Source organism: Rhinolophus hipposideros (assembly GCF_964194185.1).
Source record: "Rhinolophus hipposideros genome assembly, chromosome: 22".
Taxonomy (NCBI): Eukaryota; Metazoa; Chordata; class Mammalia; order Chiroptera; family Rhinolophidae; genus Rhinolophus; species Rhinolophus hipposideros.
Window position 1 is genome coordinate 42,824,778 of NC_138068.1, and position 19,923 is coordinate 42,844,700.

The following is a 19,923-nucleotide window of genomic DNA, read 5'->3' on the forward strand; positions in this document are numbered from 1 at the left end:
ATCATGTTTTTGAACAGATCTATGAAAAGTGCCCCTTTTTTGGAATGAATTCAACAAAAAGTCAGCTTTCAGCTTCATTTTATAGCAGGAAACAGCCTGTTTGGTGTTGTTTTTTCCAAAGGCCTCTCACCCCTCCTTTGTCTGCAGAGGGTCATAAAGGCAGGTGCAAGCAGGGAGCCAGAAAGCAGACAAAACTGACCTTTAAAGTTTTGTTTAAGGCCAGTGTGTATGGCTCCCAGAAGCATACTGACTAACACAAATGACTTTCGACCTCTGCCCTCCTCACTTGTGTCTTGCCATTGTGGGTGAGGCATTCGTCTTCTACCATGACACATATCTTTAAGACAGAGAGACTGTGTATTCAGTTATTACGACTATTGCAACCTTCCTCTGTGACCTGTTATTTTCTTTCACAAAATGAACGTACTGAGTAGATGCAGATTTAAAATAATATATATTATTTATTTTTATGAAGTCTGTCACATTGCCTTCCCACCTTAGTTCCTGTGTTTTTACCAACTTGTATTTTACCTTTTTATTTTGTTTTATTTCTTAGAACGTAGATATGGGGCTGGAGGTGGGGTGAGGGAGATAGACATTTAATTGTTGAGACACTCAGTGTTTATTAGATACTGACTGCATGCTCAGTGCTGTCTGGACACTGCAGGAAAGTGGAAAGAACATATGTGACAGTAGTCTGCTTGTAAAGATTTTGTTTCTGAGGGAGAGAAGCCTTGCACATAGACAGATTCTTGCATTATTAACTATATTAGTTGCATTGCTGCAGTAACAAAACACCCCTAAATCTCAGTGGCTTACAGCAATAAACATGCATTGCTTGCTATGGGCTGTGGCTCTGCTCCACGTGCCCTTTCATTCCAGAACCCAGGACGAAGGAGCACCTCCCATTGAGGACATGCATTCTCTTGACAAAGAGTAGAAGCAAGAGAGCAGCAGAAATCTTCACAGTCTTCTAAAAACCTCTGCTTGAATACTGCATACACCATGCCTTTGCTTCATATCTCATTGCTCAAGCATGCCACGTGGCTGAGCCCAAAGTCATAGGGCACTGCACATCACCCGTAATGGGGACATATGGAGACAGAAGCAGTAAAAGTGTGAATAATATAATCTATTACATCAAGAAAATTCTCATAAGTTGCATAAAGTGAAGCAAATGGCCCTGATGATAAGCATCGGATAGGTAGAGACCCATCACAGCAGGTGAGAGCAGGAAGAAACCGGAGTGGCAATTAAAACTAGAAAATAGAGAAAACAGAGAAAGAGAGAGCAATGAAACTTGGATTTTTCCTTAGCTAAGCACAGAATTATGGATAGGGAGAAAGGAAGAAGCCCGGGGTCATTTGTCGTTGTTTTGGCTGCCGGGCATCTACCTCCCCTTCTTCTTCTTTTTTTTTTTTTTTTTTTAAAGTTCAGTTTCTTTAATGACCCCCATCTCCCTGAAGGGCGGGTGCAGGCAGCTAGGCGATGGCAAGAGATGTTCACTTGAAGATCTTGCCCTGATTGAAGGCTTTGCCCACATGCTGGAAGGCCCCCTCCCAGCAAAAGTACTCTGGAACCAACGTCTGGGTCTCCTCGCTGCTAGGATCCAGTTTCCGCCATGTATATGACTCATAGTCCACCTGCCAATCTGGACTCAGCGGAAAGGCTAGGTCCTGGCCTCGGAAAACCCACACTCCAGAAATGGAGCTGCTATTGTTGGTTCCAAAGACGATGACACTGGCGAAGGCATTCTTCCTCAGTTTGTCCAATCGCTGGAACATTCCAGTAATGAGGTTGCAACTCATGAAGGTCTGGGTGAGCTCTCCGGGGAAGCGGTACTCAGAGTACCACAGGGACCAGCCATCCTTATCAAAATGCTCCCAAAAATACGGCAGCGCCACAGAGAGTGTGTCCTCATTGGAGTACTTGCGCTTAAACTCATCCAACACAAAGGTACTCTTTGGCAGGTAAGCAAAGGGGTCTTTGGCCTTCGGCTCAGCAGCCAGCGCCTGCTCACATTCGTCCATCTCCTCCTCAGGAGCGGGAGCAGCTGCCTTTTTCTCCTCTTTTCGCTCAGCCTGGGGTTTCTGCTTCGCCTCCCGAGAACCTTTCTCCTCCGTGGGGTGTCCTTTTTAGGCTGGCTCTCTGCAAATTTTTTAGCATCAAACTGGGCCATCTTCTCACAGAGTTTCACCTCCCCCAAGACAGCCCGGAACTGGCGCTGGTTAATGCAGGTGAGGAACCAGCGGTTGGTATTGGGGGAGGCCTGGCGGAAAGAAGGCTCCAGGACCTGTTTATAGAGCCACAGCAGGGTGCAGACGACTGTGATATCAGCCAACGTCACACGTTCGCCCACCAGGAAAGTCCTTGTCTTCAAGTGAGCGTCCAGAGCCCCAGAATTCGTCTCACCTCCTCCTTCGCATTCTCTGTGGCCTGCTTGTTGTGGTGCATGATGCCCAAGGTGGGGAACACCCAGGTACTGGCTGGGGGCACTATGTCGCTGTCAGCAAAGCTCACCCACTGTACCACCTGCGCTGCTGCCTCTGGAGTACGTCCCCGAAGCTCTTCATTGCTCACGTAGTAGGCAATGGCTTTGCTCTCAAACACACAGAATCCATCATCGCCTTCAAATGCCGGAACCTTGCCGGCTGGAAATTTACGGAGAAATTCAGGGGTGCGGTTGGTTTGACCAAAGTGGACGTGGGGTGGTGCAGAGAGCACAAAGTTCCCTGGTGGTCTAGTGGTTAGGATTCGGCGCTCTTACCTCCCCTTCTTAATGGTACCTGAAATTGCTTTTGGGAAATCCTTATTTGGGGGACTATGAAAAACATTCCCTGCCTTTCCTGAGAGAAACCCATGGTGTGGGCCTCTGGATTCCTCTGTACCCACCCACTTTCTCTCATCACTGAAGGGTCGGTTGGTCATCTACTTTTGACCAGTTGGGCTCTTTCTCAGGACAACACATGTTGATAGGTTGCTTTCTGGATGCGAGAAAGAGCAATGGCTGAAGTTTACTCCCTGCACTGTGGCTGTGCTGTCACACCACGAAAGTTCCTACCCTCCATGCCTGTCTTATTTATTGTCCTCGTCCCCACCCTTCCCATGGAGTTTGTGAGGATCCCTTTCACACTGATATGAACCAGACTAATTTCTACAGCCTGTGACCAAAGGAAGCTGACTGATACAGGGCCACAGACATCATTGGAAACCAAAATTGTTGTCCTTGTAGTCCTTTGTGTTGGCTTGGGAGATCTGACAATTAAGTTCACGAACTTGTTGCAACGATGTTGCTAAACTTTTTTGATATCAGAGGGAATATTCACTTTGAATTCGTAACAACTGGACAAACAGTTAACAAAGTTTACTATTTGGATGTGCTGAAAGGCAGTATGAAAAAGTTAGGCAAAACGACCTGAACTTTTCCCCAACAATTCATGGCTCTTGCATCACGACAATGCACCAGCTCACAGGGCACTGTCTGTGAGGGAGTCTTTAGCCAGTAAACACATAACTGTATTGGAACACCCTCCCTACTCACTGATCTGGCCCCTAATTACTTCTTTCTTTACCTGAAGATAAAGGAAATATTGAAAGGAAGACATCTTGATGACATTCAGGACATCAAGGGTAATACAATGACAGCTCTGATGGCCATTCCAGAAAGAGTTCCAACATTGCTTTGAAGGGTGGACTAGGTGCTGGTGTTTGTGCATAGCTTCCCCAGGGGAGGACTTTGAAGGTGATCGTAATGATATTCAGCAATGAGGGATGTAGCACTTTTTCTAGGATGAGTTCACGAACTTCATTGTCTGACCTCGTATGCAACAGTAGTGCTTGGCTTTGAGACTCAGAGAACATTTGTTGCAGCAAAACGATAAATGAGTGAAGGTGTTAAGTGGCTTATCACAAGTCACTTGGTGGTAAAACTACGACTGGTGCACAAGTATCCCCCACCATGCCAGGGCTGCTTCCCCGTCAGCAGGAGTGGCCTGAGCCTGCTCCAAGAATAAAGGAGGCAGTATGCAAAAGGAAGCATTCTAGAATAGTGCAGGATGGTTCTAGATAGAGTGGAGACCATGCTAATCAGAATTGGAAAAGGGTGTTAGTGGATGAAGAGAAATGAGATGGGTCAGGAAAACTCAGGCAAAATTTTGAGTGATACTTACAAAGGAATTAAAATAGTATGGGAAATAATGCTAAAATGTTAAATGAAAAACAAAAAGACACATTTAGTCTGGCACATTTTCATCTAGTAGGATGAAAAAACTATGTACATAAGAGATTGTAGTGATTTGGGATAAAAGTATGAGTGACTTTTTTCTTTGTTCTACTTTTATGTGGTGTCTCATTCTTATACAATGGACATGCATGAATCACTCTTAAAAAGGAGGATATAGTCTTTGAAAGTTAAAGTTGCTGAAGAGTAAAAAACAGAAAACCAGGAAACGGACAAATTTATCAACAAAATGCTTTGTGCATTCAACCTTCAGATAATTTACATGTCTGCCATTTCTCTCAGAGATGAATGCTCTTGGCCCACTTAATACCAGCTCGTCCAGTCAGTGCAGAGCTTCAGTTAATCTTTGCTAGAGTTGGGATAGGTTAAGAAATTTACCTGGATAAAAAGATGCCACCTGGATTTCTTAAATTCTCTATATACAATGCTTTCTCTTTGTTTATGTACCTCAGTAGTAGCTTGTAGCATTTTTATAATAGCCAGTGAGGGATACAGCTGTTCCTAAATTTAAAAACAGAAAGACAACAAAGGCTTCTGAAGACTGCGCTGTGGTCTGTCTGACTAGAAAGAGTATGAGGGAACAATATGTGTGTTGGCAGAGAGAGGTATTATGCAACAGCGGCTGGAAAGCTGAGCTGAGACCACCTTCTCTTCCTCCTTGTCATTTGAAGGAAAATCTCGAAGAGCTGCTATAAAAAAGGAGGCAGGGCCATTTCGGGTGACAGCCAAACACCTGCAGATCTTGAGATTATACTGTATTCTGGTTGTAGATGAGAGTTTGGCCACTTTGCTTTTATTTTTCATGTAACTAATGAATTATATTTTCAGAGCACTTTGAATTTTTACTGACTTGCAAATGAGTATGTTGCATGCATGTTTCTGAGGCTATAGATTGGATTCTTCAAGGATTTTTTTGTATTCTTTAGAAATTGATGGACTTTACCAAGGGAAAAAACCTGGGGATACAAAAAGTAGGAAAACGTTAGTATAAAGAAGTGACCATGTTTATCATATTCCTTGTGAAGCAAGATGCTCTAGTATGCCAATCCCTATTAAAGGGATCTAACATACACTGAGCACATCCCTCTCCGATCCCAGTTTAAGACACACACTGATATACATTACAGCTCTTTTTATTAGTAAGCCAGGACTGTCATAACAAAATGGCCCTAGGCAGTAACTACCAAGATATCAGAATTACCCAAGAGGTGAAACCTCTTTGTTATTTCTGCTCTCTCCATAGTTTGTTAAAATTACCAGCAAAGGGTGAGACTCTGAGTGGCAGAAGCTTCTCATTATTTGTCCATTTTTGTTCCACCCTCAGTCAAAGATGCAAAGTCCAGCCTCCCTTTCAGGTTCTTGTGGCCATGTAACTAAAATCTGCCCAATGGGAAGTAAGCAGAAAGGACGTGATTATTTTCCTGGGAGCTCTTTTCCTGCTTCTCACTGGCTGACAGGTAAAGAGGACCAAAGCACCACTGGGCACCTGGTGACAGTGGCCAGGCTGTGATGATGGAAAACTGCTCGCCTGGATTGCAAGTCTTCCTTTAGATCGCTGAAAGAGAAATACGCTTCCATCTCGCATATCTCCTTCTTACAGTAGCTTAGCCTGCGCCTCCACCAATGCACATGGCCAGGATGAGTACCCCTTCCCTGCTTTTCTTGAACCCTGTGCTCTGTTTCAAGTCTTCTGATCGCTTTCCATGATCTCAAGGCATGAGAAAACAAAACATAGTCATTTAATATGAAATGAAATGACATGAAATGAAAAGCTAAGAAGACATGAGTGTAAGCAAGTGATAATTCAGAAAAAAATGAAAATGCTTCCTCCATTCCTGCCTTTGACTGCGTGCAGACCAGGAGTCTGAAGGAAGGCACAGCCAACATTGACAAAGGAGTGAGGAGCCCAGTTACCCTAAGTACCTGCAAGCGTGTATTTTGCACAAGGTTTCCAGATAATTTACTTTTTGGATTAAATGAAGTCTAAGCAGAAGTTACTTTTTAATGCAACCTGTATTATATGACTCTGTCTACATTCCTGCCCCAGGTAATTTTGTTTACCGACCTTCATGACAACTTTCTTTGATACTGGAGAATATCAGTATCTCTAAGTCCTCATTCTGATAGACAATAAAAGATGGAGATAGGGCTGAATTTGTCACTCATTAAAAAAAAATGAGCATCTTTTTAAAAAAGCCTCTTATATCCCACATCAGTTTACCTAATATTACTTTTTCGAAGGGAAGAAAGCATAGTATGCCTAGACTGGGGTGAAGACTTTCTATCCTTCACAGAAGAAGGAGCAGGAAAATGGGCCCTTTGTCAAAGTGTGAAAAGTCTTCCCTTTGTCATTTGCAATTTCTTTACAACAAAGACAACAATCTATATAAATTTGTCATGTTTTCTAACACCTGCTCTTTAGACAACAAAGAATTGCCCGCTTTTTAAAAGCCCAGGTGGGAGAGAAATAATGGGGAGTTCATATAAGACAGCCCATTTCTTCTCCTAATGGTGTGTGTTTCCCTCCCTGGCTGTGGTGACCCCATGTGACCAGAAACTTTCTATTGTTTTTTGCTCCTTCATGCAGATGACCCAATGGTGATGCAAAAGCTATCACTGGCCATCTGATGGAGCACAATTCTTGTTGAGTGAGGAAAAGAGAAGTAGTCAGTTGGACCCTCTCCCCCAGTGCTAACTATGTAAGAAGCTGGAAAGTCTCGCCCAGGGTTGGACACTGGAGTAGAGATCAAACATCAATAATGTGACCTAAACCCGCACCTTGGCAAACAGTGTCCAAAGCCCAGCTGAGAAGAAAGGCAGGTGTGGTATTTGATTGCATTACCCTTTGCCTTTACCACAAAAGATCCTACTTGTTTCAAGTCACTCTATTTGAAGTGCACTTTTCCTGTTTCAATGTGAATGTGAGTGCAAACCTCCTGAGAACAAGGGCTGCGTTCCTCTCCCCAGGCTTGATGCCTGCATTCTCGCCTTCCGTCCCTCGTCCCTCACTGCCTACTGGAGCTTCCTTGGATCGGCTCCCAGAGGAACTGCCAGCACTCGAATCCTCATCACAGATTCATTTCTGGGGCAGCCCAAACTGAGATTTCACACACAACATATACATACATACTTGTGTGTGTTTTGAACAAACTCAGGGCACAAGCGCAGGTTTGTGAAAAATACAATTTTTTTTTATTGTCAATAATAGCTTAATTATGATTTCAGTTCCCATTCCGTTTGGTAGCTACAGGAAGTTTGGGTTAACTCAGCATCCCTGTCCATGCACCCCTCCCCCTCCAAGAGCTGTGTGTAGTTTAGGAGCCTCTAAGCGCTGTGTCAGCAGGGGGGTCAGGAAAGTGCTGGTCAGTGCTGTCATTTAAGCCACTTGCTGAAGCTTCCTTCCTCCACTGGGTCTCCAGGGTTCATCCATGGATATGATCTGGTCCTCAGTTCCGCTGACTCAGCGCATCACGTCTATGCTCCTCTTGGGCTTATGGGGTACCTTCTACTGCTCCCACACCGTGTTCTGTGGAGGTTGATAGAAATGGTATCTGAAGTCCTGTGAAGGTGAGTGCACTGGAATTTGAAGTTGATGGCTGTTGAACACATATTACTGAAAGGCACTCTCAGGGGTTACATTCTATGTTTTTATCCCAGTGCATATAATTTATCCCTCTTGAGAACTAAAGCCAAGACGATTTCCTGTCATCTGTTAAACAATACTGACAGCTTTGCTTTGCCTCCATTGCATAACTCAGGGAAAAAGCAAAACCAGCAGTTTGCTCCAGGAATTTTCTGCTCTTGGAAAGTAAGACCCTGAACCAACTAAATAATATATTAATTAAGACTAATGCTTTCTTACCAAGACTCATCTCAAAACCCTCGTCTTGCTATGCCTCAAATTCACACCTATAAGTCATAAACTGCCCAGACCCTAAACCCTACAGATAGCCTCCCGTGACTTACCCTTTCTGAGACATTGCAAGTGAATAAACTTAGCTTTCTTGGCGGACAGGTTTTTTGGATGCTTTCCTGGGGAGGTGACAGTAGGCCATTCCTCTACCCACAAGGCTATAAGTCAGTAGCAGCCCTGTCCACTGGAAACAATCATCTCAATACAGAAGGCGGTGATTAATAAAAGCAAAAGAGAAAGGGGGGAAGGAAAAAAAATTAAAGGGCCACATTTTAATGGACAAAGAGGAATTATTAGCAAGAGCACCAAAGGAAACCCTCAACCCCTGATTCCCCAGAGGCCCACCTGTCATTACACTCTTGTAGCACATTGACATTAAGCTGGTTAGAAGAGCTTTTGGTGAGATGTCATCCTACATTCCCTCATTTTCTTCCTAATTCTTAAATGTTGGTGAGCAGAAAGATGACTTGATATTTCCAGACTCCGTTATTGGAGATCTTATTAGTGAGTGTAGAACAGGATGGAGATACCTGTGTGTTTAATAGTCCCTTGGTCAGGGAGCTGGGCCCATGTGGCAGGGACACAATCGAAGCTAAAGTAACATGCTTCTAATCAGACTGACCTGAAGTCCCAGCTGTATACTGGCTGGCTGTGTGACCCTGGGCGAGTAACTTCATCTCTCTAAGTCTGAGTTTCTTCATCAGCAACATGGAGATCATAATGCCCACTTCTCAACTTATTTTGAAGGTATACTGAGCCAGTAACAGCAAAGCACTCGCAGCATTTTTGTGTTCGTTCAGTACATATTTATTGTCCAGGAGCTCTGGGACAGGCTCTGAGAAGGGTGGTAGCTATAATGCATAAACAAGGCATTTGAAGTCCTCCTGGGCCTATAGTTTTTAGCCTAAAGCAAGAGCTTGTGGCATTGGGAGGAGAATTAAGAGTGGGCTGGCTTGAGGACCCTGGGCTTTTGGTGCAGCCCCACTTCTCAGGAAATGCATCTGGGATTTGAAATTATTGGTGAACATTCAAGCACTGTGAATTGTTTTGCGATCTTTTACATAACCAGCACCATCCAGGTGCAGTCTTAGTTCAGGTTCTCTCAGCAACAGATCCTAAGCCAAGGGTCTTGGTAGGTGTACTTATCAAGATGTGCTCCAAGAGAAACTGGCAAGGGTTGGGTGAGGGAGTAAGACAAAGAAGGGAAGGGAGTCAAGCTAGGGTGGACTTTCAGGAGAAATCCCAGCATCTGCCTCACCCAACTGAGAGCTCTGGATTGTAAATTGCACTTCAGAAGTGGGATTTTTTGTTTTTGTTTTTGCCATGGGAGTAGGGTGGGGGTCATCTCTCTGTATTTTCAAGGACATACCAGTGCCAATGGGCAATCTCTGAAGATTGCAGATGAATCCTTATCAGCAAATAGTGCAGCAGTTGGGGAAGGGGAGCACAGATCTGGTAAAAGGGGTCCAGGGGCTCTGGCCAGGTGCCAGGACTGACTGTCTACTGCAGATGTTGGCCCGGTAATTCTGTGTCCACATCCAGAGCTTCTGCCCTCTGTGAGTCCTGGATTCTGCTTATCTCAGAATATCCCAGCTTGGCCTTTGAATGGCACTATCGTCAGAACATACGCCTCATCACCTCACAACGCCATGTAAACAATAAAAATTACTTGCAGTATAAAAACCATTGTGAAACATTATATAACTATACCTATTTTTAAGTTATGTAAACAGACTCAGCAAGTTTCTGAGTCTCTGAAGATTGCAGATGAATCCTTATCAGCAAATAGTGCAGCAGTTGGGGAAGGGGAGCACAGATCTGGTAAAAGGGGTCCAGGGGCTCTGGCCAGGTGCCAGGACTGACTGTCTACTGCAGATGTTGGCCCGGTAATTCTGTGTCCACATCCAGAGCTTCTGCCCTCTGTGAGTCCTGGATTCTGCTTATCTCAGAATATCCCAGCTTGGCCTTTGAATGGCACTATCGTCAGAACATACGCCTCATCACCTCACAACGCCATGTAAACAATAAAAATTACTTGCAGTATAAAAACCATTGTGAAACATTATATAACTATACCTATTTTTAAGTTATGTAAACAGACTCAGCAAGTTTCATCTGCCCAAGCTTGCACAGTGGTTAAATAATAGCAGCAGTTGCTGCTCGTTGAAGGATTCCCCTATGTCAGGCAGTCTTCCAGGTCCTTTGCATTAAAACATTTAATCATCAAACAAGCTCTGACTTAAACATTATCATTCATTCTACTGAGGGGGGTGGATATCACTAATAATAATAATAACTTGACCAAGGTCACAAAACCAGTGAGCGCAGAGTGGAGATCTAAACCCAAGTGTCACATGAACTTGGTCAAGTCTACCATGTTTTTCCTCAATGTCTGGTTATTTATGTGACTCTAGGAGCCTCAAGAGTAGCAGCCCTTTCCTATTCGCTCCTGTGTCCCCAGTGTCCAGCAGAGAAAACAGATATTCATACACATTTATAGGAGGAAAATAATAATTTTCAAAACACCTTGGAACACTTTGTTCTATAGTTTAACTTGAAGTAAAACGAGCCCTACAGCAGCAACAACAGAAATTAGAAAACCTGCCTTATTAACTCATTCAATAAAAATGTGCTGACTGCTTATTACATGCCTGGCATCATGCTGGGTACTGGAGGAACAATGGTGAAATCAGATACTTTTTTTCCCAGCCCAGATTAGGTTTAGCAAACTGGGCAGGGCTGTTCATGCAGAAGGCTCCGTGCTCACCTCTGTGGTATCTGACAATGGGTCTTTCTGTGGGGCCTGGCTCTGCTGGGCCAGGAGTTCTGATACTGCATGAAAAGAGACCTCAGTCCATCCTCCACTTGCAACATTTAACCATGGCACTTTATCCCACGTTTCTTCCCCCATCCTTCTCCCCTTCTTTCCCTGTAATTTTAACAGGTTATAATTATGATTAAAATAAATTGAACTGGGGATAATGTTTCAGAACTAATTCTGAATCACTGGATCAGGTTTCTGAAGGTAGAACACACTGTGAAAATACTCTCCTACCACGGAGAATTAGAATCACTTCCTGCAAATCCTATGTGACCTTACGGTTTGTAACTGTTACTGTTTCTAGGGAAGGGGATTATATTTGAATTGGTTTCTTTTTTCTCCATCTACGTTTTCCAATATATTGGAAAAACAGGTGTCACTTTTTATTTTAAAGAAGAAATACAGTAAAAATGTTTCCTTCTGTCTTTTCCTCAGGTTTGGTGAGTAATTGTGGTAATGAACACTTTTTTGTTCTCTGGCCAAGGTGAAGAGGACTCTCCCTTTGCATCTCTACGATGGAGGGGCAGCCTTCTGCAGGCAGCTCCTGAATTTCCAGGAGCACACAGCAGGTCTCTGTTGTGGGAGTCTGTGTCAGAATCTGACCATACACTCCTAGGCCTCCATTCTCTCATCTGCATCATCTCTCAAATGGAGACATATCTGAGAGTGAAAAGGGCACTGTTAGAATTACCCCAGGATAGTTAGAAATGGATTGTCTTAGGTAACACTTGCGGTGATGTCACCATGGTCTGAGGGGACTGTAATGTCCTTCTCGACCAAAACAACCTAAATTACAGAAATTGGAGCCTCTATTCCAATTTCCCGCATGGCCTGAGTAATCTCCATGAGCCATCATAAGTCTCCAGTCTTTAACTTCAAAGGAGAAATGAACTCTGCAAGGGACATATTCAATTCCAATTTAAATGTAATCTGTGTGATCAATTATTTGTGTAAAAAATGGAGGAAAATACAGACTATTTCACCAAAGTCAGCTCTGTAATTTTAGAGTCTTTAAGATGTTTGAAAATGCCTTGTGCAATTATGTGGCACTTAATACTCAAATAATGGAACAATGAAAGGTGTATGCTTGCATTTTGTAAAATTAAACTGTATGCAGTTATTTATCTTTTACCTTAATTGTTTGAGCTTGTTTCTAATGTAAACTGTTGTAATTTTAAATAAATATAATAGAAAAAACTTTCATAGGTATCAAGAATCCAGAGTAAATTTACTTTGCAAATAGGCTTTGTAGGTATGTTTTATGCTGAGGATCTTAAACCGACACTTTCATTCAAAAATATTTTGAATTACTCACTGTTTGCCTCTCTGAGGTCAGATGGATTGTGAGGACACTAGATTTCACAATGGAGTTTGGGTGACTTCACCTTATCCAAGTACTGAAACATGAAAAATGAATACAAATCCTGCAAGAAGGTTGGAAGTACATTTTTGACTGACTTTTGTTAAGTATATTAAACTTTATGCTTTCATTTTTATATTCTTCCTTCATTCCTAGTTCCATATAAATGTGCAACTTGTTTTCTCTTCCAGTCATATTTCTCCTCTGTTTAAAATGTGTTAGCTTCATATAATATAAAAGGTTTTAGATATTTGGGAGGATAAAGCAAGTTTTGGTGTATGAATACATTTGATAATAATTAAAATCATCAAGACAAGACAAAGTACTATTGTTCAAATTCTAATGTCGTGAGTTGTTCTGATGTGCTATCCATACCATGTCTCCAAACAGTTGCATGGTAAATAACCAACAGAGTGTAAAGCAAAAACGATTCCCCATGGATATCAGGGCACTGAAGGATTATGCTCAATCACATTCTCCTTGTCACCTGCAATTTAAGCGGTATTTTGTTCCTCCAGTTACTGAGTTACTATGGCACAGGAGTTAGGAGTACGAATTCTGAAGCTGGATGCAAATTTTACCTCTGCCATTTACTAGCTGGGTGACCTCAGCCATGTCACCTGAACTCTTCATGTCTCAGTTTCCTTATCAGAAAAACAACAATCAAACTAATACCTAAGTCATGGGGGAAGAGGTTGTTTGTTGTTTAATGAAAATTGAATATATTAGTCTATTTTTAAATACTTTAAATGGTACCTGGCATACAATAAGCTCTATATGTATTATATCTAAGATAATATTTTATTTTGAAATAATTTCAGATTTGTTTATAGAAAAGTTGCAAAAATACACAGAATACTTCTATAAATTGTTCTCTAGATTCACCACCTGTCAATATTTTGACTTATTTGCATCAGATCTCATATTAGTTTTTTATTGCTATGTAACAACTTACCACAAATTTAGCAACTTGAAACAATAAACATTTGTTACCTCCCAGTTTCCAGGGGTCAAGAGTTCAGGTCTACTGGGTCCTCTGCTCAGCGTCTTGCCAAGCTGAAATCAAGCTGTTGACCTGGGCTGACATCTTATCTTAGATTCAGGGTCCTTTTCCAACCTTGCTCATTGTTGGCAGAAGGTAGTTCCTTGTGGCTGTAAAGACTGAGCTCTGTCCCTGATTTCTGCTAGATATCAGCAGGAAGCATGTTGAGCTTATGAGGCCTCCTGTCATTTACGATCAGGAGGCCCTTCCCATGGCATGTCAGTTTGTTCTGCAGTAGGAGAACATCTCTGATACACATTTAAAGGGTTTGCATGATTAGGTCAGGCCCATGCAGGATGATCTTTTTTGATTAACTCAGAGTCAACTGGTGATAATCTAACAATGGGAGGGCTATCCCACCATAGTCACAGGTTCTGTCGATACTTAAGAGGAGGTGATTAGACAGGCTATGTACACCAGAATGTGTAAATGTTGGGGATTATCTTAGAATTCTACCATATGTGTTTTTTCCCCCTACTTTACTGGAGAATAAAATATAGACATAGTGCCTCGCCACCCCTAAACACTTGAGAATGCATTTTCTGTTATGAAAGACATTTTCTTACAAAATTATACTGCAATTATTAAGATCAGAAAATTAAAACGTATAATTTTAGAGACCTTATCCACATATTGCAAATTGTCCCAAGAGTATCCTTTATATAAAAATAAATAAATAAATAAATAAATAAATAAATAAATAAATAAATAAACTGGTCTAAGAGACCATCTAGTCTCACTTGTTGCATTTAATTGTCATGGTCTTTAGTCTCCTTTAATCTGGAATAGTTGTCAATCTACATATTTTTTATGACCTTGACACTTTTGAAGAGGGAGCCCAGTTATTTTGTAAAATGTCCTCAATTTGAGGGCTGTCTGAGATTTCCTCATAACTAGATTCTTCAATTGATGCATTTTTGCCAGGAATAATTGCAAAATTTGTGTTCTGTCTTTCTCAGTGTATCACATCAAGAGGCACACATGCTGGTTGGTCCTATTAGTGATGTTAACTTTGATCATGATTATGGTGGTGTCTGCCAGGTTAGTTACCTTAAAGTTAGTTTCCACTTGCTTAGTTTCATGAATCATTACTAAAGATGTACATTGTTTAGGAATAAAGGGTTAACAGAAACAAAAATAATAATAAACTAAGGTCACATTTCTCTGTATAGATCACAAAGCACTTTGACGTATGAGTCTGAGTTTGGGTATCTGTCTGCTGGCCTCCCAAACTCTTGTCTTTCAAGGGTTCTGTCCCTTGGTCATGCAACTGTTCCTTACATCAACATTGTCTTTCTCTCTCTATGATGATTCTCAGCACAGTACGGTGTCATTACACCTTACTTTGTTTCATCAAAGAAACATAACACAGCCTCCTTAAAAGACTATGTTCGTGGTTCTAACCTTCTCACTCCACTCTTGAAATAGCTAACTACTATGCTGTACACCTGAAGCTAATATAAAATAATACTGAATGTCAACTCTAATTGAAAAAAACAAATAACTATTTTTTAAAATTAAAAAAGAAAGAAATAGCACCAGCATTGCTTCTGTCCTCATCACACCAATAAGAATGAAACAGGTCTTCTCAAAGTCACCGACAATCTCCATGACACTAAGTCCAATGGACATCTTTCTGTCTTCACCATTTTTGAGATCTGAACAGCAGCCAACACAATCAGCCACAACCTCTTTGAAACATACCCACACTTGCCTTCACATTTTCTGGGTTTCCCCATTTTGCTGTTTGTTCCTTTGAAGTATCTTGATGTCACAGGTATTCCTTGCAGAGATTCTGGGCTGACTTGGCTCTCTCCACATGGCCTCTAATCCTCCAGCAGGAGAGCCCTGGTATGTGTCCATGGCAGTAAGTGGGTCCCCAAAGAGCAAGTCACAACGTGCAGTGTCTTAAGGTCTAACCTCAGCTCTGGCCCTCCGAAAGTTTTGCCACATTCTATAGGCCAAAGTGAGTCACATGGCCAGCCTTGATTCAAGGGAAAGAGAAATAGATTCCACATCTTGATGGGAAGAGCTGCAAAGTCACATTGCAGAGGATATAAATACAGGAAGTTGTGGAGAACTGGTCCATTTTTCCAATTAACCTACCTACACTTTATCCACTGAAAATAGTCCTGGATGAGAATGATGTCAACTGCCCCAACTACTCTTCCCTTTGTTTCTGTATTTTTGGTTAGATACAGGTCTATGTTTCCCACAGCTTTTGACACACTCATGACACACATTCAGATCTTTTCATGCCCCGTTTTTTACCATGTGTTCTTTTCCCCTTAGTTTTACTGAGATATAACATTGTATTAGTTCAAGGTGTACAATATGATTTGATATATGTATATATTGTGAAATAATTACCAAAATAAGTTTAGTTAACATTCGTCCCCACATTGTTATAAATTATTTTCCTTGTGATGAGAATTTTTTAAAAAAATTTATTGGGGATACAATTGTTAGTAAAATTACAAAGATTTCAGGTGTACAATTCAGTATTACATCATCTATAAATCACATTGTGTGTTCACCACCCAGAGTCAGTTCTCCTTCCATCACCATATACTTGATCCCCCTTACCCTCATCTCCCACCCCCCACACCTCCTTACTCTCTGGTAACCACTAAACTATTATCTGTGTCTGTGAGTTTTTGTTTCTCATTTGTTTGTCTTGTTCTTTTGTTGTTTTTGGTTTATATAACATATATCAGTGAAATCATATGGTTCTCTGCTTTTCCTGTCTGACTTATTTCGCTTAACATCATACTCTCAAGATCCATCCATGTTGTCACAAATGTTCCTATATCATCTTTCCTTACCGCTGAATAGTATTCAATTGTGTATATATACCACAACTTCGTTATCCATTCATCTATCGAAGGACATTTTGGTTGTTTCCATGTCTTGGCCACTGTAAACAAAGCTGCAATGGACATTGGAGCACACATGTCTTTATGGATAAATGTTTTCAGATTTTTTGGGTAGATACCCAGGAGAGGAATTGCTGGGTTATATGGTAATTCTAGTCGTAATTTTTTGAGGAACCTCCACACTGCCTTCCATAATGGCTGCACTAGTCTGCATTCCCACCAACAGTGTATGAGGGTTCCTTTTTCTCCACAGCCTCTCCAACACTTGTTATTATTTGTCTTATTGATGATAGCCATTCTGAATGGGGTGAGGTGATATCTCACTGTGGTTTTTATGTGCATTTCTCTGATGATTAGTGATGTTGAGCATTTTTTCATATGTCTATTTGCCATTTGTATGTCCTCTTTGGAGAAATGTCTCTTCAGGTCATCTGCTCATTTTTCAATTGGGTTGTTTGTTTTTTTGGTGTTGAGCTTCATGAGTTCCTTATATATTTTGGATATTAGCCCCTTATCGGAGGCACTGTTTGCAAAACCTTCTCCCATTCAGTTGGTTGCCTCTTTATTTTGTCAATGGTTTATTTTGCTGTGCAGAAGATTTTAAGTTTCATATACTCCCATTCATTTATTTTAGCTCTACTTCCATTGCCTTTGGAGTCAAATTCATAAAATGCTCTTTGAACCCAAGGTCCATAAGTTTAGTACCTATGCTTTCTTCTAAGCAGTTTATTGTGTCAGATGTTATGCTTAAGTCTTTGATCCATTTTGAATTAATTTTGGTACATGGTGACAGGTAGCAATCCAATTTCATTCTTTTGCACATGGCTATCCAATTCTCCCAGCATCACTAATTGAAGAGGCTGTCTTTTCTCCACTGTATGTTTTTTGCTTCTTTGTCACAAATTATCTGTCCATATTTATGTGGTTTTATTTCTGTTTTCTCAATTCTATTCCATTGGTGTATGTGTCTGTTTTTCTGCCAATACCATGCTGTTTTGATTATTGTAGCCCTGTAGTACAAGCTAAAGTCAGGGAGTGTGATACCTCCAGTATTGTTCTATTTTCTTAAGATTGCTTTGACTATTTGGGGTCTTTGTGGTTCCGAACAAATCTGATGATTTTTTGTTCTATTTATTTAAAAAATACCATTGGGATTTTGATGGGGATTGCATGAAATCTGTATGTGATGAGAAGTTTTTAGATCTACTTTCTTTTGTTGTTGTTGTTGAATTACATGAGTTCCTTATAAATTTTGGATATTAGCCCCTTATTGGAGGTGTTTGCAAAAACCTTCTCCCATTTGGTTGGCTGACTCCTTTGTCTATGGTTTCTTTTGCTATGCAGAGCTTTTTAGTCTGATATAGTCTCATTCATTTATTTTAGCTATAACTTCCCTTGCCTTTGCAGTAAAATTCATAAAATTCTCTTTGAACCCAAGGTCCATAAGTTTAGTACCTATGTTTTCTTCTATGCAGTTTATTGTGTCAGGTTTATATTTAGATCTTTGATCCATTTTGTGTTAATTTTAGTACATGGTGACAGATAGCAAAAAAACATAAGCAATCCAATTAAAAAATGGGCAGAGGGCCTAAATAGACATTTCTCCAAAGAGGACATACAAATAGCTAATAGACATATGGAAAAATGTTCAACATCACAAATTATCAGAGAAATGCAAATAAAAATCACAATGAGATATCACCTCACACCAGTCAGAATGGCTATCATCAACAAGACAAATAATAACAAGTGTTGGAGACTGTGGAGAAAAAGGAACCTTCATACACTAATGATGGGAATGCAGATTGGTGCAGCCACTGTGGAATACAGTATGGAGGTTCCTCAAAATTTAAGAATAGAATTACCATATGACCCAGTCATCCCTCTCCTAGGTATTTACCCAACAAAATCTGAAATCATTTATCTGTAAAGATATATGTGCTCAAATGTTCATTGAAGCTTTATTTACAGTGGTCAAGACAGAGAAACAACCAGTGTCCTTCATTAGATAACTGGATAAAGATGTGGTATATATACACAATGGCGTGCTCTCACGCCATAAGAAAAGATGAAATAGTGCCATTTGCGAAAACATGGATGGATCTTGAGATTATCATGCTAAGTGAAATAGGTCAGACAGAAAAAGAACAGAACCATACGATTTCACTGATATGTGGTATATAAAACTGAAAACAACAAAGGAACAAGACAAACAAATGAAGCAACAAAAACTCATAGACACAGACAATAGTTTAGTGGTTACTCAAGAATAAGGGGGACAGTGGGAGGGTGGCAGATGAGGGTAAACAGGATCAAATATGTGGTGATTAAAGGAGAACTGACTCTGGGTCGTGAACACACAATTTGATATATAGATGATGTATTACAAAATTGTATACCTACATAATTGAATTGAAACCTACATAATTGTATTAACAATTGTCACCCCAATAAAATTTTGTTTTATTTATTAGGGTGACAATTGTTAGTGAAATTACATAGATTTCAGGTGTACAATTCTGTATTACATCATCTATAAATCCCATTGTGTGTTTACCACCCAGAGTCAGTTCTCCTTCCATTATCATATATTTGATCCCCCTTACCATCATCTCCCTCCCCCACCCCCTTACCCTCTAATTAAAAAAAAAGATATACTCTCTTAGCAAATTTCAAATACACAATACAGTATTGTTAACTATAATCATCATGCTGTGCATTACATCCCAGGATTTACTTATCTTATAAGAGGTTTGTACCTTTGGACCACTTTCACCTATTTCTCTTGCCTGCTCTGGCAACCGCCAGTCTGTTCTCTACATAGAGCTTGGTTTTTAAAATTCCACAAATAAGTGACATCATACAATATTTGTCTTTCTGTGACTTACTTCACTCTCATGCCCTTCTGCTAAAGACCTTGGCTTCTTTCACACTCCTCCATTATAATTTCCTCCTGACCCTGACCCCCATTGATTCTCTATTTGACAGCCTGACATCACACCAGGTTCTAAGGTTATCAAATGATGTGAAGAACAACTCATATAGAGGGGCACCTTGTATGTACCCAGCAGAGAAGTATGATTGATCATAGGGTTCATCTAAATTTTAATTTTCTTTTTAATTTCATCACATTTCACCCAGCTCAAGTCAATCACTTTCTCTGTTATATTCATCAATTCTTAGGGAAAATTGGGATATTTTCATTTGGTTAAGGCATCGTATGCCCCTCTGTTATTTTGATTTTATTCTCCTCAATGCTAGGTGATTCCTTGCCTCTACTACATTCACCATTTATAAAACAAATAAAATTAGAAATAAAGATTCTTTTATTCAAAGTTTTATTAAAAGGGGGTACAACCAAACTGTACACATATTTGGAAAAGGGCTCTTCACCGTGTACTTCCTGTTGATTATGGCATCCCCAAAGGCTGTGAGACGCACCTTGATACTTCCTTTTTGAAATATCATTCAAATCATTGGGGGAGCTTAGAAATAAGCATCCTTGTGATGACCTTGAGTGATTCTGAGGGGCAGGATCGCATGAATCTGAGCCAAACCCGAGAATCTGTACTTTTTAAAAGCTCTGCAACCCCTAGAATTTGATGATGAACAGAATTTGGAACCAACGCTGTTTAAATTATCCATCAACCAGGGCCAACCTAAATGCTTTG

At 40.7% G+C, this 19,923-nt stretch overlaps 1 protein-coding gene across 1 annotated transcript; it reads right to left on the reverse strand.

Annotated features, from left to right (window-relative positions):
• Positions 1-1,437: 1,437 nt before the first annotated feature.
• On the reverse strand, positions 1,438-2,928 carry LOC308490988 (elongation factor 1-gamma-like; the record flags this gene model as incomplete). Its single annotated transcript, XM_081033783.1, is given in 4 exon segments — positions 1,438-2,119; positions 2,122-2,394; positions 2,397-2,740; positions 2,897-2,928. Coding segments are annotated over 4 exon segments (1,266 nt in total). The 3' UTR covers positions 1,438-1,502.
• Positions 2,929-19,923: the final 16,995 nt, after the last annotated feature.